The sequence below is a fragment of the Ruditapes philippinarum genome, unplaced genomic scaffold (assembly GCF_026571515.1).
Source record: "Ruditapes philippinarum isolate M1 unplaced genomic scaffold, ASM2657151v2 ctg354_1_1_1_1, whole genome shotgun sequence".
Classification (NCBI taxonomy): domain Eukaryota; kingdom Metazoa; phylum Mollusca; class Bivalvia; order Venerida; family Veneridae; genus Ruditapes; species Ruditapes philippinarum.
In genome coordinates, this window is record NW_026856866.1 from 229,506 (window position 1) to 253,240 (window position 23,735).

Here is a 23,735-nt window from a genome sequence, read left to right on the forward strand (position 1 = left end):
CTGTTTACAAGTTGGGCTATGTCTAAATGCTTTACGTTTTGTTATTGTCGCCACTCGTCAATACGTCAACATGTTTACTAGCCTTAGACTGAGCACTAACATGGGTGTCCCCTTTTAATGCATTTAAATGAAGAATGATATATAGAAATTATAAAAATGTCGGCGGATGAAATGTATTTACACTACATAATAAATATGAAAAACAACCGGGAAACGATCCGACCTTTCCGCGACTAATTATTCGTTAGAGTATTATACTGTGCATTTACTGCTGCTCTAAAAATAGACTTGGAATTCCACTTTAATTTAGGTTGAAAGTTGAAACACAGATTACAGGGTAAATAACGTCCGAATCTTACAAAAATATTATGTAAAATTATATATATTAAAAAACCGGTATTCCTAGGGGTCGTACCGGTACGTACCGCGTCTGAACGAAACCGCGGTATACCGGTATACCGGTAATACCGCACATCCCTACGATTTTGTGATGATACAGGGAGGCCAATGAGACCATTACATGCATCATGGAGAAAAATAAAAATGAGCTTGACTGATTGATAAGATTATGCAACTCGGACTGATACCTGACACATTTTCTGTATGCACGACCGACATGCACGAACATTCTTTCCAGGTTTTAACAAGCGAATTTTGAATGGAATTGCCAAACATTGGTTTCTTTTTCAATTTTGTCAGCTTAAGAATTTATCTAGAATTTAGAACTTATCTAGAATTCAGCTTAAGGTCTTCAGCTAACCCGTTTATATACTATGACATGACGTGAACAGATCAGATGCCGCATCAGATGAAAAACAAAAATGTTAAATAGCGGCTAATAAAGTGTTGGAAGCCATAACTAACATTTTTATCATTATTGGCATGGCAAATGTGCGAGACCATAACTTCATTTTACTTCTTTACTGCTACTCTCCATTTATTCGTCTTGTGGAAAAATTCATTACAAAGTGGAACACAACAGTAATTCACCATTTCTAAGACTGCAGTGTTAATCAGTTTACTTTGAAATATAAACTTTAGCTTATTAATTTAGATCAGTTGATTAAATACTCTGCATTATCCCATTGAAATTCAATGTAAACCAGCTATACACAGAGATAGCCAGCATACAGGTGTATACCTCTTATTTGTCAGGGGCGCTGCAGAGATAACTCTGCAGGATTATCTAGAAACTCTCCCATTCTAAGTCCTTTCCTATTACACTATATACTAATATATAGACTGTCATATATTAGAATATAGTGTAATGGGAAAGGACTAAGAATTCATTTCTGACCAAGCATAAATGTTTTCTACCATCAAATACATATTTTGTGAACATTCAATGAGTCGTATCCCTTTGGGAACAGGTAGGCTAAATTAAAATTGGACCTTCTAAGACACTGACCATGTGAGAAAATAATCTGAACTATGTTAAAATACAATTTAACTAAAAAATACTTACCTAATTAAACTTTATTTGCTTTTCAAGTCTTTGATTTCTTCAGTTACGCACTAGTTTAGCACTTTTATCAGTCATGCCGCCATATTGTTTATCTTGGTGATCACGGCGTAAAATTTATAGTTTATGACAATCTATTTACAGTAACGGGTAATACTCCACTATAGATATTGTGTTCCTATTTATTCAAAACAGACTTTATATTTTTTTATGTCAGTTTATTATCATGAAAATGACATTAACTAGTTATAGAATGATAAATATAGGAAATGAATTTAAACCAAGGTTTTGTATTATCTATTATTACTAGTACTGTAAAGTGTATGTATCTATACAGTACAGTATAGCCTACCTGTTATATCGCTGTATGACCCTGTTATCAATATCAGCTTTAAGTTTCCAAGTTTTAAGTTAATCAATACCTTCAGTAATTTTGAAGAATATGGTGTTGCATGTTAAACTTAACCCAACAATTTTCTTAATTCACAAGGGGCCATAATTCTATCAAAATCCATTCTAGAGTCATGGACCTTTAACAGTGATCTAAAAGTTATGTCTGTGGTCACAAGCAAGCATCTGTTGTGGTTGATATGTTGTTGTACAAGACTTAAACCAAAGTGTTCTACTGACCCCTGGGGGAGTAGTTGAATTTTCACACTTAAAAATAAAAAGACGATAATTTTTTGGGGTTTTTTTTACAGATTTTAATATTTAATACAAACAGATTATAACAATATCAATAAACAAGGAACAAAGTAACAATAAACTTTTTTTAAAGAAAAAACAAACAACCTTTGAATAGTCATTAGTAATGGTATTATAAGTATCAATCATGTGTTTAATATTATGTTCCCCAACTTTTACATTTACATGAACATGTGTCTTCACAGGTCACCCTATACATGTAATTACAATTCTTCATGAAAAAGGGGCATAATACATACATATATTACAGCTAAAAACTTTTTAATTGGTTTTGTCATCGTATAGAAATTGATAAAATAATGTATAATTGTCTTTAAATAAATTTAAAATTGAAATTGTTAAATCCTGTGTTCATGTGACTTTAAGAAGATGGGCTAAAATCATAATTATGTTCATTCATTAACAAATGCCTTCAGAGATATAACATTGGAAAATTATAGCCATTATTATTGCATGGATGGGTAAAGATCATAACTTTTTGTGTGTTATATGTTTTAACAATAACATAGTCATGTGAACTTTATCATTGAAGAAATCTCTGCATTACTGCAGTGTAGAAGTGGAAACACTGTACCATTCACTGCACATCTATATAATTCAAATGGAATCATTTTTTGCGTTTTTATCCAATCACTGTATCATGTATTGCAACCTTACACAATTTAACTCACTTTTTGTGAGCACAGAAAGTGAATTCCCTACTTTTAGGGTACAATTTAGTTTAGATTTAATCTGAAAACAACAGGAAATAATGGAATATTAAAGGTTTGAACCTGTACTTCCATGCAGCCATATCAGACTCAATACAGTCAACTTTCAAATTTTATCATGTTTTACATTGCAATCTTTACATTTCATGTTAATAAAGGAGATAATTAGAAAATTATTTTCAATAAAGTCTAGGCCAAATTTCTCAATAAGAAATGGATTAATAAATTTTAATGATTACTTATAATGCAAATAAACATTTGCAATACATATTTAACATATTCTTGGATGTTTGGAATTGTTTTAGAAGAATAATTATATACATTATATAAAACTACACTAAAGTGTTGTTACATCCTTAATTACAACATACAGAATTTTGAATACGCTTAATCAATATAAACAAATTTACAAGGGATGAGCAAAGAGGCTTTTCGGAAAAAAAGAAACAAGAGTAATATAACACTACAAAATTACAATACATTTTTACTAACCCTTAACTTGCTGGACTTTAAAGTGATTAGCCTCTGCTACCAGCATAGAGAGAGACCAACCTGCACATCCATGCAGTCTAATCAAGCCCTATTTCTGTAAGCTTGCCAACTTCAAATTTTCATCTTGATATCCCCAAAATTGATAATGGACAGTTCCAAAAATGGAAGCAAGACCAGTTCACTTAAACAAGAGGGCCATGTTGGCCCTGAAGTCGCTCACCTGTACATAGGCCCCCGGAGCAGGGCCAGTTTAAAGCTCGGGGCAACAATTAGAAGATGTTTCATGCTAAACATCTAAGGTCTAGCTCGTTGGGATTTTTAAAAGAAGATTTTTTAAAGTTTTTTCTTTACACGTATAGTTAAAAACAATGACACACCTGTGGCATGGCCAGTTTTGACCCCAGGGCTTTTATTTGAACAATCTTTGTAGACACTTACTAGAAAATGTTTCATGCTAATATCTAAACTCTAGCTATTCGGGTTTTTTCAAAGAAGATTTTTAAGTTTTTGCTATACACGTATAAGGAAAATCAATGTCCCCCGGGGGCAGGGCCAATTTTGACTCCAGGGCTTTATTTGAACAAACTTTGAAGACACTCACTAGATGCTTCGTGCTTAATATCTAAACTCTAGCTATTTGAGATTTTTCAAAGATTTTTCAATTTTTGCTATAGTTTTACACATATAAGGAAAATGAATGACCTCAGGGGTGGGGCCAATTTTGACCCCAGGGCTTTTATTTGAACAAACTTTGTAGACAATCACTAGAAGATGTTTCATGCTTAATATCTAGACTCTAGCTATTTGGTTTTTTCCAAAGAAGATTTTTAAAGTTTTTCCTATACACATATAAGGAAATTTGGAAAATCAATGACCCCCAGGGCCGGGCCAATTTTGACCCCAGGACTCTTATTTGAACAAACTTGGTAGACATCCATTAGAAGATGTTTCATGCTAAATATCTTAGCTCTAGCTCTTTTGGTTCTTTATAAGAAGATTTTTAAGTTTTTACTTATTATATGCATATGGGGAAAATCAATGACCCCCTGGGGCGGGGCAAATTTTGACCCCAGGGCTTTTATTTGAACAAACTTGGTAGACACCCATTAGAAGATGTTTCATGCTAAATATCTTAGCTCTAGCTCTTTGGGTTCTTTAAAAGAAGATTTTTTAAGTTTTTACTATATGTATATATGGAAAATCAATGACCCCCTGGGGTGGGGCCAACTTTAACCCCAGGGCTTTTATTTGAACAAACTTGGTAGACATCCATTAGAAGATGTTTCATGCTAAATATCTTAGCTCTAGCTCTTTTGGTTCTTTAAAAGAAGATTTTTTTAAGTTTTACTATATGTATATAGGGAAATTCAATGACCCCCTGGGGCGGGGCCAATTTTGACCCCAGGGCTTTTTTTTGAACAAACTTGGTAGACATCCATTAGAAGATGTTTCATGCTAAATATCTTAGCTCTAGCTCCTTTGGTTCTTTAAAAGAAGATTATTTTAAGTTTTTACTATATGCATATAGGGAAATTCAATGACCCCCTGAGGCGGGGCCAATTTTGACCCAGGGGCTTTTATTTGAACAAACTTGGTAGACATCCATTAGAAGATGCTTCATGCTAAATATCTTAGCTCTAGCTCTTTGGGTTCTTTAAAAGAAGATTTTTTAAGTTTTTACTATATGCATATAGGGAAAATCAAAGACCCCCTGGGGCGGGACCAATTTTGACCCAAGGGCTTTTATTTGATCAAACTTGGTAGACACTAACTAGAAGATGTTTCATGCCAAAAATCTAAGCTCTACCTCTTTGGGTTTTTTAGAAGAAGATATTTTAAGTTTTTTCTTTTGGTTGCCATGGCAACCAGAGTTCTGCATGGAATTAAATTCTTTGAACAATTTTCAAAGGTGACCACCAAAGGAACATTCCTGTGAAGTTTGGATTAAATTGGCTTAGTGGTTTATGAGGAGATGTCATTTAAAGTAAAAGTTTACGGCCGCCGGACGGCCGCCAGACGAAAAGCGATCACAAAAGCTCACCCTGTCACTTTGTGACAGGTGAGCTAAAAATTCAGCATATTAAGGTATGATCAATATTAACACAGATTCAATGAAATTTTTGACTTATGACACAATATTATAAAATATAGATAGCTAATTAATTGATGCATTCTTGTTTATATATTAATTGTAATACAAGACTTACAGAAAATACAGGTAAATTACTAATCAACTATCAAATTTGTTGAATGAGTATTGTAATGTAAGTTATAAATCTGAGTTCACTAAACAAGACTTGGAATGGCATGTAATTTCTTCAGAATTACATTAAAGCAACTCCACTGAGGTAAGTCTAAAATCATAAAATTTAAAATTCTTACTCTGACAAACTTGGTCACTTAAAACAGGAAGATATACAAAACAAAAAAGAAATATATTAAAAAATAAATTTAAATTTGTATATTTTAGCTATTCTTAGCTCCAAATTTGAAGTAAAAAGCATTGCAACACTTTTCAATAGTTGTAATTTTCCACAATTACAATAATTACTCTGGAAAAATCGGAGTGATCAAATTATCTCTTGCAAACAAGTTCTTGGTCTAGACCTACATCAAATGAAACCCTCATCTCGAACAATTATTTCCAGTCCCATCATGTCAAAAAACCTCAGTGGAGTCCCTTTAAATCTAATTTTATTAAATTACTATAACATTTATTTAATTGGAATGTAATGTTAACTATGAAAATTATGCAAAACAAAAAACAGATGGACTGTTATTTATTGACAATTTTGACAGGTTATAATCCAAGTCCTATAGCTCAATCAATATCAAGTAGGCAATGGTTATATAGCAAACAACCATTAAATTACAAATAACATCTGGTAAGTACAACACAATCTGCCTGATATAAGTTTGTCAAGTGTTCACTATAACTTTAAAATTTATCAAAACCATAAGATAACTTACATGCAAAACTTTTATTATATCCAGACTTTGCTTTTAATGTTGTAATTTCTATAACATTTATTACATCAAAAATATTATTTTTCTGTTAACCTGACCTTAATAGTCATAAGTGTTTTTTCTGTTATTGAAACTTAGCTCAATAAATTTTTAGCACCATTTGTGTCAAATAATGACTATTGTCAAATAATGACTATTTCTATAAACATTAAACATTTACTAATTCTTTTTCTCGATTCTCATTACATGCATGAAAAATAATGTTTACACCTATGGAATGTCTAAGTGCCAGAGATAAAATATACATGTACTTATTATCACAGTATTTATCTAATAAGGTGATCAATTAAAAAATAACCTAACAAACATTACAGTTAAAGTAACTATACTAAAGTGGCCTTCAGCTTTCATTTTTTTGTTGTGAAAACAATTCTGTGTTGTTTCAAACTAAGTATTTCAGTAATTTTATCGTAGAAAAGTGCATCATATCACTATCAAGCCCTCTTCAAAACTGCACCTGAAACATTAATTATTTATAGCACCCCAGTGACGTTCATAACTAATCAAAGGGCTGCAGCTCTATGGTATTTTCTGATCTTTGCAATCTAAATCACACTGACTATCTGTATGTACTTTCCTGTATAAGTTTATTTTTATATACTATAATTCATCTTACGCAGCGACAGCGTTTTGATTTTCTTCTAAAACAGTTTGAGATTGATACATATGGAATTTTGCATGAAAAAAAATAGAATTGCCTCGACTAGGATTTGAACCATAGGCCTCTCACACCCTCAACGAGACCGCTTACCTCTGCACCACGGCTCAGTTATACATATGTACCTTGAATAAAAACAAATACATTATGTAATTCTAAATTGAGAATTTCCATTTCGTGTTTGTAATCCTTATTAATTTCGAGGTATTTTGTTCACGATAAACGTGTTGTTTAACACTGATGAAAATAATTTATCAAAAATCTTCTCGCCAAAACAGTCCGACATGTATATATGTATTCCACTACTTGACAGTCAGATTTATTTGTGTACTACGCTCTGGAGTATTTGGTAATCGGCATAGCTAAAAATTGCATTTTCATTGATTAAAATGATATTCATGATAATCCGAAGCTTTACGGAATTAGCCGAACATTTTTCATTGGGTAAAAAAGATATTCATCCGCGAAATTTGTGATTGTAACCTCATATTTTTATTGACTAATTTAAACTTTTAATGCACTGTTATTCGTTAAATGCCTACATTAAAAAATATTCTTTCTTTTAAATTGCTGGTTTTTAGCAGTTTTGAGAGAGAACTACTTTGCGTTGTTAGGACTGTGAGGAAATTTTGTATTAGACCGTGGATGTTAGCTATGTATTTACTGATCTTACGATCAGAAAATACAAAAATGGAAGATTTGGAAACAAATTGTCTGTGTACCAAATTTAAATGAAGAGAGCAGTCCAGTACATTATAGAGGTATTGCGAGGTTTCCTTATAGATTAAATATTTTATCAGTGGCAAATTTCATTTTCACCTTAACTCTTTTGATGAAACGATTTTCTAAAAATAACATATCTAACCATAAGAAAAGCTGAAGGCTGCTTTAAAATATTTGTGCTGTGTCATGACAAAAACAACATAATGGGTTTGCGACCAGCATGGATCCAGACCAGCCTGCGCATCCACGCAGTCTGATCAGCATCCATGCTGTTCCCTATCAGTTTCTATACTGGTTACAGAGTTTGTAAGCGAACAGCAGGGATCCTGATCAGACTGCTTATTTCAAGGTCTATATTTTTCAAAATTTCAAATGTGGATTGTATTTACACAATAATATTATTATTATATATGTATGTAAACAATACAAAATATCTTGATTCATAGCACTTTCAATTTTATATTATAAATGTAAAACTACACATCATTCACATTGTAATGAATACACTATGCAACATAATACAAAGAGGTTTTGGTTTCTACAAACTAAGCACTTAGTGAAGAATAAATCAAGAAAATTAACCCTAAATCTGCTGATTTTGTGTAATGGATTTGCCCAGTTTTGAATTTGGAACAGTCCATTTTAAAATTAAAGGGTTTTTAATATAGCGATACAAAATGTGAGCTACCAACAGGATAGTCTGGTCCGATTGTACAGAAGTGTAGGATGACTCAGTTCTATACTGATGACAAACAATAATTACATTTGAGCTGCGTCACGACAAAGTCAACATAGTGCATTTGCGACCAGCATGGATCCAGACCAGCCTGGCCATCCGCGCAGTGTGATCAGGATCCATGCTGTTCACTATCAGTTTCTCTACTTGTAAAAAGAGTTGGTAAGTGAACAGCATGGATCCTGATCAGACTGCGCGGATGCTCAGGCTGGTCTGGATCCATGCTGGTCGCAAACGCACTATATGGTTTTGTCGTGACGCGGCTCATTTATACTTCCAGCAGATTAAGGGTTCATAAACAGAGGAGACAGTATGCTCAACCAATAAAATACTGGCAACAGTAAATAAAGACATGATAGTATCAAACATATACATGTATTTGAAGTTAACAGTAAATCATATTATGGAAATAAAGATGTTAACAGTAAAAAATATTTTACTGCAACCAGAAAATCTGGATGTGAATGAAAAAGCTGGGGTAGAAGGACAGCTCTCAATAAACATTGTACATATACCTTGTGTAGTCCAAGCTAAAAATGTCAATGTTTTAAAGAAATATAAAAAACTTTTGTCTGATATTATTGTTTTTTCATCTCTAATGATAAGATATTTTGTAGTTAAATGAATGTCCTTCCAACATTTCAGGCACTTTACAGCAAGAGTTCATGTTATGTATAGTACAGACTCTCCCTTTCATACCAACCTAGGCAGACTACTAGTATTTATATTTTCTATCTACTCACTTACAATAATGATCACTTAAATTTTAAACAAATTACCTGTTATAAATTTTTTCATCAAAATATTGCAATTGACAAACATTGGAAAGGATTTCATATTACACAATTAACAACTAAAAGTGCATTGTGTATCTTTTACCAAAAAAAAAATTGTAACATAATGATCAGAGTATTCTTTAAAACTATGCTTTAACTTTTAATTTTTGCATTAAAAAAAATGAAACTGAAATTTGACCAATTTCATTAAACATTGTTTTAAAAATCCAATCAATTAAAGAATGCTTTATAAAAATGTTGTCAACAAGGACAAACAAATTTATGCATAAATGACAGAGATAGATTTGTACTTAGTAAACCCTTTCCTTGCTGGAACTGAAAGTGATTAATCTATGTCTCTAGTATAGAGCAAGGGTAGCCTACACATCCATGCAGTCTGATCAGACTGTTGGCAGACTTACTTGATACCCTCAAAAATGAGAATGGACACTTCCAAAATAGGGCAGCTGAACAAGCCAATTTAGCAAGTTTAGGGATGAAATAATGAAATGAGAAACTAGTTATAGATACATGTAAATTAATTGCCATTGATAAAATGTAAATGGTGATATGCAATGCTGTCTTTTCAACTACAGACATCTTTTGATATGTATATTTTATCCATGAGGTAAATATAGTTTTTAAAATGTCAACTTTAGTAATAAAGGAAAGGCTAAAACAAATATGAGCCGTATCACAACAAAACCAACATAATGGGTTTGCGACATGCATGGATCCAGACCAGCCTGCGCAACCGCACAGTCTGATCAGAATCCATGCTGTTTGCTATCAGTTTCTCTAATTGTTATAGGGTTTTTAAGCGAACAGCATGGATCCTGATCAGACTGCGCAGATGCGCAGGCTGGTCTGGATTCATGGTGGTCGCAAACGCATTACATTGATTTTGTCATGGCACGGCTCAATTATGTATAACTGAAAAGTAAAGTTTACAAAAGATACCTATATGTATAAAAATTGAATTCTAAACTGACAGAAATAGTTAACAAAAGATTGTAAATTAGGTTTTAATACTAAATACTATGCATGTTGTTAAAAGCTTTGAGACAAAAAAAAAACAATTGTTTCTCTGTGCTTGACTCTTGACCTGCTGGTACAGACTGAATCTACCCATGTGACCAAAACAGATTAAGTTTAGCTGATCATGGTCTGCACTGTTTGCTATTCAGTCAGTAAATATTTCAAATTTCTACCCAATAAATGATGAACAGTTTTGTTCAGCTTAAAAGATTGAAAGACAGACAAGTCCATTTAAGATATTTAGCATGGTAAGCATCAGCTATACATTGGTTGTAGAGATATAGAATAATTATACCCTTGTACCAGTCACAGTAACCAGTAAATTGCCAAATCAAGTGTTTCACCAACACAGGCCACAGCTGAAATCGGATAGCCCCAATATTTTTCAATATGCTTCCAATAGCTAGGTTATAAAATAACCAAAATAAATAAACATGTATACAACATAAATAAACAACATCAACAACAAAAATTCAAGCACAACAATTTGCGTAGCTTTAATTTGCTTAAAGACAAGTAACTTAATTTTTAAAGTATTTTCTTCCACATATTGATAAATGGTGGATTGATAAAAAAAATAACAAACAAAAAAGAACCATTATGTAAAAACAAAGTTGAAGCAAAACTATCAAAATGTGCACCTAACATTTTCATCTTAGAAAGGTTAACAGCGAATTTCAGAAGTTGAAAGTTGTTGAAACAAGAGGGCCATGATGGCCCTGAGGTCGCTCACCTGTATATAGCCCCCCCCCCAACCCAGGGCCAATTTTTACCCAAGGGCTTTTATTTGTTTATTTGAACAGACTTGGTAGACACCCATAAGAAGATGTTTCATGCTAAACATCTAAGTTCTAGCTCATTGAGTTTTTTAAAAGAAGATTTTTTAAGTTTTTACTATACACATATAGTTAAAAACAATGACACCCCTGGGGCAGGGCCAGTTTTCACCCCCGGACTTTGATTTGAACAAACTTTGTAGATATTTACTTAAAGATGTTTCATGCTTAATATCTAAACTCTAGCTATTTGGGTTTTTTCAAAGAAGATTTTTAAGTTTTTGCTATACATATATAAGGAAAATCAATGACCCCCGGGGCGGGCCAGTTTTGACCCCAGGGCTTTTATTTGAACATACTTGGTAGACACCCATTAGAACATGTTTCATGCTAAATATCTTAGCTCTAGCTCTTTGGGTTCTTTAAAAGTAGATTTTTTAAGTTTTTACTATATGCATATAGGGAAAATCAATGACCCCCTGGGGCGGGGCCAATTTTGACCCCAGGGTTTTTATTTGAACAAACTTGGTAGACATTCATTAGAAGATGTTTCATGCTTAATATCTAAGCTCTAGCTCTTACGGTTCTTTAAAAGAAGATTTTTTAAGTTTTTACTTTATGCATATAGGGAAAATCAATGACCCCCCGGGGCGGGGCCAATTTTGACCCCAGGGCTTTTATTTGAACAAACTTGGTAGACACTCACTAGAAGATGTTTCATGCTAAATATCTTAGCTCTAGCTCTTTGGGTTCTGTAAAAGAAGATTTTTTTAAGTTTTTACTATATGCATATAGGGAAAATCTATGACCCCCTGGGGCAGGGCCAATTTTGACCCCAGGGCTTTTATTTGAACAAACTTGGTAGACATTCACTAGAAGATGTTTCATGCCAAATATCTAAGCTCTAGCTGTTACAGTTCTTTAAAAGAAGATTTTTTAAGTTTTTACTATATGCATTTAGGGAAAATCGATGACCCCCCGGGGCGGGGCTAATTTTGACCCCAGGGCTTTTATTTGACAAACTTAGTAGACACTCACTAGAAGATGTTTCAGGCCAAATATCTTAGCTCTAGCTCTTTGGGTTCTTTAAAAGAAGATTTTTTAAGTTTTTACTATATGCATATAGGGAAAATCTATGACCCCCTGGGGTGGGGCCAATTTTGACCCCAGGGCTTTTATTTGAACAAACTTGGTAGACACTCATCAGAAGATGTTTCATGCCAAATATCTAAGCTCTAGCTCTTACAGTTCTTTAAAAGAAGATATTTAAAGATTTTTCTTTCGGTTGCCATGACAACCAGAGTTCTGCATGGAATTAAATTCTTTGAACAATTTTTAAAGGTGACCACCAAAGGAATATTCCTGTGAAGTTTGGATGAAATTGGCTCAGCGGTTTATGAGGAGATGTCATTTAAAGCAAAAGTTTACGGACGGACGGACGACGGACGGACGGACGGACGCCGGACGAAAAGCGATCACAAAAGCTCACCCTGTCACAAAGTGACAGGTGAGCTAAAAAATGTATTTCAAAATAATTTAAATAATACCTCATATATAATGTTGCAAATTAAACAAGAGAAATTTTGATAAAAAATCAGTAAGAAGACTAGAAATAGAAATGAAGACTAGAAGACTAGAAGTTTTAACAATATAATATTTAATATATACATGTCATAAACATTTTTATCAGATATTTCTTAAATGCTTCTTAAGGTAGTGTTACTGTAATGCTTTCCCACCAAAAAAGTTCTAACATCGGCCAATATCATAGCAAATCAGATATTTCCGGAATGTTATTTTTTTCAAAATCTTGGGCATTAGATTATTTACAATCATGCACTCATCCTTTATCGCTGTGCACTTAATTCAAGCTAAAACCAGTTAAAAATTATTGAATACCGAAGACTGTGAACAATTATCAATTTATTACAATATTGGCTGATGAAAGAATTTTTTCGGCAGGAAAGCATTGCAGTAGGACTACCTTAACTATTAACTATTAACCAGCTGAAACCCAGAATGATATATATTTGCCATTGCCACCAGTATATAACCTGGCTAGCCTGCATATCCGTGCAGTCTGACAAAGTTTATATTTTATTATAATTTCACCTTGTTATCCCCTAAATTTCATAACAGAAAGTTCCAAAAATGGAAGCTGGAAAAATTCAGCTGGTTTAAGAATATCATCTTAATGCATCACTTATAGGGGGCGGGGGTGCAGGTAGGGGATACTATACAATACAGTCACAAAAACGCCTTTGATTTCATTCTTACAGGTTGGTGAATGTAACAGTTTATGCATATCACTAGTTATCAAAGGGATTATCATTAAATCCTCAGTCTTTCATAATGTGAGATACAATGTAATAGGCTAAAAAATTTAATGTTTTTAATCCACATGTTGATATGGTGATGAAGATATTATTTTTGTATCTCTTTGCTGACCATTATCAATAAAGCATTCAGTAGCCCAGGCTATTTTCTATCTTTAATATAGTACATTCAGAATGTGTATTGTGGGTCTCTAATATTGATGTAAATTTGATACAAGATAGTGAAAGTGACAAAATATATCACATTTTTTTTCCAGCTTTGGTTGTTGTACATGTATTACTTAAAAAGTAACAATGGTTTAAACTTGAAATAAACAAATAAAATTCAAGTAAAAGGAAAATTAAACAAAAACAATGTTTACACTTATATCTTTAAAATGTAACTGCTTTATACATGTATATAATATATGAACCACCACTTGTAAAGCACCATTATAAATATTATGATTTTGACAATAAAAATTATAGATTTATAACACATGTAATGCTTATTGAATTCATTTATAAGGCAGGTATCATGCTAAACGAATTCTTTCTATTTCAAATGAATAAAAAATATAACTACAATGATTTGACTTGCCATCATAAAACAATGAACAAACATCAACTTGTAAATAGCTTACAATATCCCATTTATATCAAATAAAATTAAGTTCTAAACAAAAACAAGAGCTGTCAGTTAGTAGGACAGCATGCTCGACTTTTCTCAGTAGTAAAACAAGTGCCTGGATAATGTAAATTTTCTCAGTTCAAAAGGGCCATAATTCTGTCAAAATCCATGTAAAGAGTTATTGGCCTTGGACAAAAACCTCCTATTAGGCACTCAAATATCTAAGTATGTGACATTTCAACCCATTCCTATATGTAGTTTTAGAGATATCAGCTTACATGCAAAAACTTTTCCAAAATGTGGTGCCAATGCCTGGTTGAGTACAATATCTCTCCCTATTCTGAGAATAGTCAAGCTAAAAAAACAACAATTCTGCAGTTCCTTGATTAATTTTGCCTAACAAGTAATACAATGTATTCATACAGGCAGATGGTCAATATTTCTAGTTGTTGCTCCATGATACACTGGCAATGAGTTGGATCTTCCTGAGAATGAGGTTGGTGATATCTGCTCTACCCTAGAACAAACTGTATCTATAGTTGACTGGCTTTCCACATCATCAGTTATGTCAACATCTGTAGGTGTAATTTTGGACTGTGGACGAAGTTTGATATTTGTAAGGCTAACAGTTCTCTTAGTAACCCATTGAGTAAGGGTCTCTTCTTTCGGACGCTGATCAAGTACTTGCTGAATACATGCTTTCATTATCCGAGGCATGTCTGTCACACTTGGTTCATTTAACAGAGAATCTCTAAACTGAGTGATCACTTTACCACATTCTGATGGTTTAATTTGATAACACATCTCCTCCAATTCTAATCTCACTAGCTGTGGGATTTCATATGATTTAACTGGGGTGGTAATTAACCAGCTATAGTCAACTCCGGTTTCCTGTCGACGTTGTTCTTGTTCTCTTTCCCGGTTCACTCTCTCCGACTCTCTGATATGAAATTCCAGTTCTAACATCAATGAATCACTTAACATCATTTGTTCATCTTTCTCTGGAGGTCTCTGAGTATCACCCCCTCCCCATGGCTTCAACAATGTTTTCCAAGAAAACATAGCAAAGTCTGAAAAATAAAATAAAACGCAAACGCTTTCATTTATTTTCTTAATGTTTTCTTTGAGCAATAAAAAAATAAACCTATATTTAAGACCCTCTAGAGTATTAACAAGGTTTTTCTTTGATTTGACCTGGTTTCCTAACTTTTGAAGTTCAAACTTTGAACAAAGAAGACTGCAACCTAATATACCCATATTCAAACTTGACCTGTACATAATGTACATGCATATCATTTCACACATTCAGATAAGTTTGATGCAGATCAACTCATAGTCAAATCTGTGGATTCAAGAGCATTTACAAGGCTTTTCTTTTATTTATTTATTTATCTATTTTGAATTTATTTTACAGGAATATCTTCTTTGTACAGGTTTTAATATAGTACAACAAGGAACAATTAAATTATTATAGACAAAATTAAGAAACTTTACTGCCACCAAAATTAAGCAAGGAGGTCTTTGTATCTCAGACAACTTAAGTTTCGGAGTTTTCTATTTGCTACACTAACAGTACATGTGTTAACTTATATAAGACAAAATTTTCTCATAATATTCATAAACAACTTAATTTGAAATGAGAGAAAATAGATGACAAGTTAGGGGATGAGTTGCCCAAAAAGGTGGCAAGTTGACCATGGGGTGAGTTGACAAAAGGGCATGTTGACTCAAAATCTTACGTACTACATCAGCACATGTGTATGTAGACCGTGAATATTCTTACTTAATTGTGAAGAGGCCTTAGCCTCTTGATTTTGGGAAAAAATTATTGCTAAAATTGCAAATTTGAGAAGTAGAAAGTCTGGTGTAAGTTTAGATTTAAGGGAAAACTGCACTATTTTCAAGAAAACTTCAAATGGGAATAGGCCTCTTTTTAACAATAAATTGAAAAATCACTGGTAGGTTATATTAACTACTTTACTGTATAAGATCTTTTAACAGGCAGCAGATACTGTAAAATTTTGATTTTATAAAACACTGCTGTATTTTTAATAAACAAGAGCGATCAGAGATCACATGTGTCGCCTCATGCATGTTGCAGCTACAATGTAGCAGGAAACACAAAATTCTTTAACAGGGCAAAACGCATTTTTATTCAGGGGCCATAACTCTGCCAAAAATCATTTAAGTATGAAGCGGAAAACTCCTGTAAAATGCCCAAGTACTTTGTCTTAAGGCCTTAAGCTACTGATCAATTCTGTAAAGTTTCATTGAAATTGCTTTAGTGGTATAAGAAGAGTAGTCCAGACCAACTTTATTAACACCTTTTTAATTCAGGGGCCATAACTCGGCCAAAAATCATTCAACCCGAAAACCTAATAAATATAATATGCCCAAGTATTTGACCTACCAATCAACTAGTAAAGTTTCATTTTATTCAAGGGCCATAACTCCGCTAAAATCATTCAACCATAAAACCCATGTAATACACGCAAGTACTTGAGCTACAGATCAATCATGTTTAGTTTAATTAAAATTGCATTAGTGGTATAAGAGGAGTAGTCCTGACAAACTTTACAAAAAAAAAATCATTAAAGGGTCATAACTCTGCCAAAAATCATTGAACGGGAAAATGCCGACAATATGCACAACTAGACTTAATACTGATCATTCCTGTAAAGTTTCAGCACTTTATGAGGAGTAGTCCGGGCAAGTTTTGTGACAGACGGACGGACAGACGACAAAGACGTGCCCAATGCTCCATAAAGGCGATTCAAAAAAGTTTTCTCCACAGGTTTTGAGAATAAAAAAGTTCTGTTCAATCTTCAATTCTTATACAAAATTCTTTACTGAATAAAAGGTAATTCATCAATATTGAGTGTATCCTTGAATTATTCCATTGATGATAGGCAGATGAAGGCTTTCACTCCCGGTCTACCACACACACACACACATAAAATTATGTAAGTAGACCTGTTTACATCGCGAAAACTAAGGACAAATAAAAAATAGCAGCCAAGTGACATATTTTGCGTCATTAATAACAAATCTAAACCTTCCTTACTTTTTTTTCTCTACAGATTGATCTCAAAGATTGAAATTTTGTAAGATGTTAAACTAAAGAGATACAGTAAACAAAAAATAATTTATTCGTTTACTTTGTTTACTACTTTGTTTGTGCTACAACTTTTCTGATTGGATTACGATGTGTCAAGTTTCCAATCAAAATCGAGGATACGAACATTGTCACAATGACATGAGAACTTGTTTTTGATTGGATCTTCTAAACGAAAACTATCCAATCGCTACTAATCTTACAGACTGTTAGACCCGGAAGTTAACAATAATTTTACCAAAATGTCTTCCGGACAGCAGCCAAATGCAATCCAAAAACCAATTCAGCAAGACTGGGCGAATAGAGAATATATTGAAGTGATAACTTGTAGCATTAAGAAGATAGCTGACTTTCTTAACTCATTTGGTAAGATTTTGAAAGATTCTGTGGGTGACATCGTAATTTATCATGCCAAAATAAGCAAATTCATATTGAAAATGTCAATGTTTCCCTTGTCAGCTTAGATACTGTGATATCATTAGACATTTCGGAAATATTCCTCTTTTGTAAGGTCTCGTCAAATTCTTTGTGCTTATCCAGATGTCAGTCACAAGAACATAATTTAAACAAAGGATTTTTAATGAAAAAGTCAGTGATGCGAATGCCTGTATTTTAAGTATCGGATATATGCCGAGTAGGCCCTATACTATATTGTTCTGTTGTTACCAATATCATTGAGCTAGCTGAAAGTCCCTGTTGTTATATTGTGACAGGACGAATACACTGAAGATTAAGCAGTAGGGAAAGTCCATCAGTAATTTTAATAAATTGAACTTGTCAAATAATGTAAAATGTACCCTAACAATAAGATTAAATCCATCACTCTAGGCACATACATTTTATACCAATATATTTGGTAATGTGGGGATAATAGATTATCTGATTATAGATCACAACCACATGAAACAGTCTTTTACCAGCAAAATTGTAAGTTAGTAAGTAAGTAACAACTTTATTTAAAGAGTCTAACATATTCGGTTTCTCGATCTTGCATACATGTGGGCCTCAGCATATACATAACAATATATATTTTACACATTTTTAATAACATATACACAAATAAAAAAAAGACACCAAGAAGCCACATTTTCATAACCTTGGCATGGAAGATACATTATTTTACAAGTAAGATTAGAACAATATTGTAAAAACAAAACATACATTCTATTCTTGTGTGGCATTATCGTTAAAACAATATGTACAATCATTTAATTAGAAAATTACCACTTAATATATGTGGCTTGAAATTTCTTCAAAGTATCTGAATTTCAAATTTTATATGAATTAGGATGTCATTCCATATTTTAGGACCAGAATAATCAAATGATTTCCTAAAGTACTCAGTTGTTGGTTTCGGTATGACTAGCTTCTCATTTTGAACAGATCTTAAGTTGAAGTGGTGTTTGTCATTTACCATTTTGAATTTATTTAATTCATATAATTAGAAAATGGGGTTCTTAAACGGAATATAAGAAATGATGCTAAGACTATGTTTTATATTCCAGATACCTCGTGTAGATCACGCCTGGCAACACTGAATGAAAAATTGACACAACTTGAGAGACGAGTAGAATATATAGAAGCTAGGGTATGTATCACAGTACCTGATTACAAAACAGTGCTCAACATTGATCCCTGTCGTTGTTAGCTGGGTTTGTAGGGAAAAAATTGCTGTGTCCATATCAAATGATTTATTTAAACCACAAATATAAAATAAAGAAAAAACAATATGTATAGCACAACTGCAAATAGAATAGAATAAATTTTATTTCCAATCATGGGCCTTTACAGGCGTATAATCACATATAATTGACATTGTACAAGATGTACAGAACCAAAAACATAACATTACTAAAGCTTAATTATGATTAGCAAACACAATTAACAAAAGACTTTGTAACAATAAGAAACTAAGGCATATTAAATGACAAAAGTGAATAAAAAGATGAGAAAAGGTATATGCTACTAAGCCAAATAATCCGCTATATAGGTTCAACCAGATGTTAAACTTTTTAGAAATTTGATTCTAGATGAAAAACATTTATGTACAGCATAAATATTATCATCATTCTCACTAAACATCATATATACAAACTTTTCTGACATTTTTAGAGTTTTAAAGTTTGGTACCTTTTCAGATATACAAGAAATTAATAAAATCATAAATGAAGATGCTGTAGGTTAGAAACTATTCCGTTGAATCTCCCACTGTCGGCTAGCATTTGCAGTTATTGACATGCAGAAATGCATTTAGATATTTTTCACAATTAATGCTAAGAACTAAAACTTGAAATGACATCTCCTCATAAACCACTGAGCCATTTCATTCAAACTTCACAGGAATGATCATTTGGTGGTCACCTTTCAAAATTGTTCAATGAATTTAATTCCATGCAGGACTCCGGTTGTCATGGCAACCTAAAGAAAAAAACTTAAAAAATCAACTTTTAAATACCCAAAGAGCTAGAGCTAAGATATTTGGCATGAATCATCTTCTAGTGAGTGTCTCACAAGTTTGTTCAAGTAAAAGCCCTGGGGTCATTAATTGGCCCCGCCCCAGGGGGTCATTGTTTTACCATATATGTATATAGTAAAAACTTCTTTTAAAAAACCCAAAGAGCTAGAGCTTAGATATTTAGCATGAAACATTTTCTAATTGGTGTCTATCAAGTTTGTTCAAATAAATGCCCATGGGTTAAAATTGACCCCGCCCAGGGGATCATTGATTTTCCTTATATATGTAAGTACATGTATATAGTAAAATCTTAAAAAATCTTTAGAAAACCCAAAGAGATTGAGCTTTGATATTTAGCATGAAACATTTTTAGTGAGTGACTACCAAGTTTGTTTAAATAAAAGCCTTAGGGTCAAAATTGGCCCTGCCCCGGGAGCACATGCACTATTTTAGATACAAATATGAACTTTGTGATATCAGATTAAGATTTTGATTTTATATCTGCTTTTGTTCATAGTTTACAATATTACTTGTTCCTTGTCATGGAGAGTTTCTATATACAGGTGAGCGATTTCAGGGCCATCATGGCCCTCTTGTTATTTAAAATAGGAGAAAACAGATTGGCAGTGAAAGGATCTTCACTCTCATTATTTGTATCTTTTAATAGAAGAATTTCTGACATCAAGAAGGGATCCCTGATATAAATAGTAGGACATACTTTGGATTTCTTGGGAGGACCCTGTACATGTTTAATATGCTAAAACAATATGCCTTAGAATGATGTATTGTCTTACCCTGTAAAATGTGCAAAAACATTTACAGTGTTGAACCATGCACACTTGTAAAGTATGCCAAAAAAGTATTGAAACATTATGTCTAACTCTGTGTTATATACTAAGCCAGTCATAGTGTCAAAGCCAGTATGATATGCAAAAAAGTTAGTTTCAGTGTCAAACACTGTAATATGCAAAAAAAAAATCAGTAAGTGGTAGTACCAAAACATTCAATAATTGATTAAACACTGTATTATGCCACTTCTTGTTATTTGGTACATAACATCATGTTAATTCTTTGTCTTTCTTTTTTCTGCTTTAGATTACTACAGGACAGACATTGGACTGAGTGATTGATTGATGGAAGAAAGGATTGGCAATAAATTGGTATTTTAGTATGAAGATGTGTATGGCTAGCCAATATTGTGTAAACTTGGTATAAATGTTTAACATGTTGACAGCCTGGATGCTTATAGGAGACTGTCATAACACCTAGATCACACAGTATTTTGTTGTTACTGCCAAGTACAAGACTGTCTCTTAAATACCTGAAAATATGTGCTGAATGAACACTGCAGTATTATTGGAAAGAATGGAAATTGGAATAAATGGAACTTTTAATTAATTACATTAATTGAGTGATTACTTTTATAAGATGCCATCCAGACCTTGCAACATAATGAATAATAGAAGGTCTATTTTGAATACAGAGTCGCATGATATCAAATGGACTATTCAAGTTTTAAAATACTTCATGCATTATAAAAGATTAACATAGGACATTTTGATATTTATTAACTTGTTATTAACACAATCAAGACATGTTTACGAAAATGGCTATTAGTGTGTGTATGTGTATTAAGTATCATAGGTTAATGAATGAGTGATTTAATGCTTTACATATTTTATGCATAGAGGTATGATCTGAACATTCGTTTTAATTCATATTTTAAGCTCATCTAATCACAAAGTGCTCAGAGATGATTTTTTATGCTAGCAATGTGTCAGCAATTTCTTTAAACAACATCTCCTAAACTACAAACTAAAAATCATATTCTCGGAAACTTCAATGCCAAGAGTACAGATATTTGTCTTGTACTTAACAATGTAGTCCTCTTCAAAAGTTTTTTTAATATGCTTTGGTGGTAAAAAATGACAAATCAAATGTAATGAAATTACAATGCACTTAATCTGCATTGAAAACTTTTGACCATTTCTTGTATTTTCATACAAGCATGGCCCTCTTTTTTATTTTTGACTTTTGTTTTTTTTAAGATGAATCATTTGAAGATAGTTAAGATCTGTCTACCAAAGAAACATTGTTCTTTGAGTGATAAAAACTACTAGAATTCATGATCATTCTAAGCAACAAACTTGATATCTACTGATAAAAATAAATATCCAATCTTTGTAAATGTATTCAGATCTTATTTTTTTAATTCTCCACAAAGTGGTTATCTCCCCATATACAGTACTGTAAAGGGAGAGCACTGTTTGGAGATTGTCCAATTAACAAAAATCACAAAATGAAGTTACTTCCCTTAATTGAGTTATTACAAGCTTTTGTGAATACGTTTTTCTTTCTATCTAAATTGATAATTATTATCTAAATTGAACAGAACAATTAGAATACATGGCTAGCTTTATAATCAATGCTTTGTAAAATATATCCCAATTAATTGAACTTTTCATATTGATCTTGCACTCACACACTTAATTCAACTGTCACTGTATCTTTTGTACTAGTGGTAATATTAGATGAACGATACTGGTAATTTTACACCTTAGAGCTGAAGGTGAACAAAGTGGCCTGTGTTTGAAGGATTTAAAACACCTGTATTTTCCTACACCTTTATGAGTTTGGATATATAGTTTTTATTATGAGAGTACCAGCTTTGTTATGTAAAAATAAACTTTCTGTTTTTAATTCTCTGTTATGAAAATAGCAAAAATTTGTTATGAGTATAGCAGCTCTTTGTTATGACAAAGGTAACTCTTGTTTTGAGAAATACAGCTATTTGTTATGAGAGAAGTTTTCCTGTCAGAAATGATAGAAGTAGTACATAATCCTTAAGTCATTTTATTTTACTTGACAAAATTTAGTAAGAGAATGGAAAAGAAGATGGAAAGCAAAATATTTCTTTTGTGTGATGGTGTATGGTTAACATTGTTTATATGAATTCAGATTTTGGTGTTCATTAAAATTTTATGTAAAAGTGGTTGCCAAGGTTTGCAGGGAGGTATTTGTTTAAGTTTAAGGAATACTTGCTACCAAGTGTTAGTACATATGTACTTACTTTTAAACTTGCATGCTGGTCTAATACTGGTGTATTGAAATAGAGATGTTCAGTCTTGCTGTTATTTCATTTACATGATTGTATTTTGTCAAGTGATAGAATTCAAATATATTGATGTATAAAACATATTTTTTCCCCACATAATGCATTCAGTTAATCATTTCATGCATTTAATTAATGTATTTGTTCCTAGTAAACAAAAAAAGGTTACAACAAAGTTGTTTTTTTCTTCTTCTTAAAATTGAGCTAATTAGTATTTTGTCATTATAAACATGTAGTAAATTAGATTTCACAAATCAGATGTTATGAAAATAATTTACACTTGACATCTTTGATTCAAAGCCTTAGGAAATTGTTGTTTTTTTTTCCATGTTAATCAGGCCAAAAGGTAATTAAAAGGTATTAATATTTCCTTAAGACATATTGCGACTTGTCCTTATCAAATTAATCTGTGGAGAATTTCCTTCACAAGTTGTTTAACCAAAGTGATTAACTCTAGAAGATTTGTTTAATCTGAAATACCTTTGTATTGTTAAAAATGAAATGAGCCGTGTCATGACAAAACCAACATAGTGCGTTTGCGACCAGCATGGATCCAGACCAGCCTGCGCATCCGCGCAGTCTGATCAGGATCCATGCTGTTCGCTTACCAACCCTATTACAAGTAGAGAAAGTGATAGCGAACAGCATGGATCCTGATCAGACTGCGGGGATGCGCAGGCTGGTCTGGATCCATGCTGGTCGCAAACGCACTATATTGGTTTTGTCATGACGCGGCTCAAATCAGTTTTCAAATATTATCCTGTTGTTATTGCAATGTATTTATTTTATATAAGTTTTAATTAGAAATGCTGCTTAAATGATATATAGCTGGGTAGATAGCGTTTGGCCATATTTTCAAGCTAACTTGGCACAGTTTATGTTGGCAAATTTCAGTTTTAAATCATGATTATGTGTACTGTGTTCTTCAAAGTGTAAATGCATAACTTGAGCAAAAAAAAAATCTATTTAACAAGCAACATTTACCATCCATGCTTTCATTACAG

General features: G+C 32.6%; 3 protein-coding genes across 3 annotated transcripts in view; 1 reads left to right on the forward strand and 2 right to left on the reverse strand.

The window, feature by feature from the left end:
- The window catches only part of LOC132747959 (synaptotagmin 2-like), a 28,596-nt gene extending 27,001 nt beyond the window's left edge, over positions 1–1,595 (reverse strand). Inside the window, exon 1 of the mRNA XM_060737495.1 lies at positions 1,466–1,595. The gene's annotated coding sequence lies outside the window, so the exon portion shown is untranslated. The remainder of the gene's footprint in view (positions 1–1,465) is intronic.
- An 11,142-nt stretch (positions 1,596–12,737) lies between these two features.
- Positions 12,738–17,239, reverse strand: LOC132747960 (protein RD3-like). Its single transcript, XM_060737496.1, has 2 exons — positions 17,114–17,239; positions 12,738–15,119 (listed from the first exon to the last, which is right to left on the reverse strand). Exon 2 carries the CDS (start codon positions 15,109–15,111, stop codon positions 14,467–14,469), a length of 645 nt encoding a protein of 214 aa, XP_060593479.1. The 5' UTR covers positions 15,112–15,119; positions 17,114–17,239; the 3' UTR covers positions 12,738–14,466.
- A 125-nt stretch (positions 17,240–17,364) lies between these two features.
- On the forward strand, positions 17,365–23,276 carry LOC132747961 (probable protein BRICK1-B). Its single transcript, XM_060737497.1, has 3 exons — positions 17,365–17,530; positions 18,670–18,752; positions 20,715–23,276. Exons 1-3 carry the CDS (start codon positions 17,407–17,409, stop codon positions 20,739–20,741), a joined length of 234 nt encoding a protein of 77 aa, XP_060593480.1. The 5' UTR covers positions 17,365–17,406; the 3' UTR covers positions 20,742–23,276.
- The last annotated feature ends 459 nt before the right edge of the window (positions 23,277–23,735 follow it).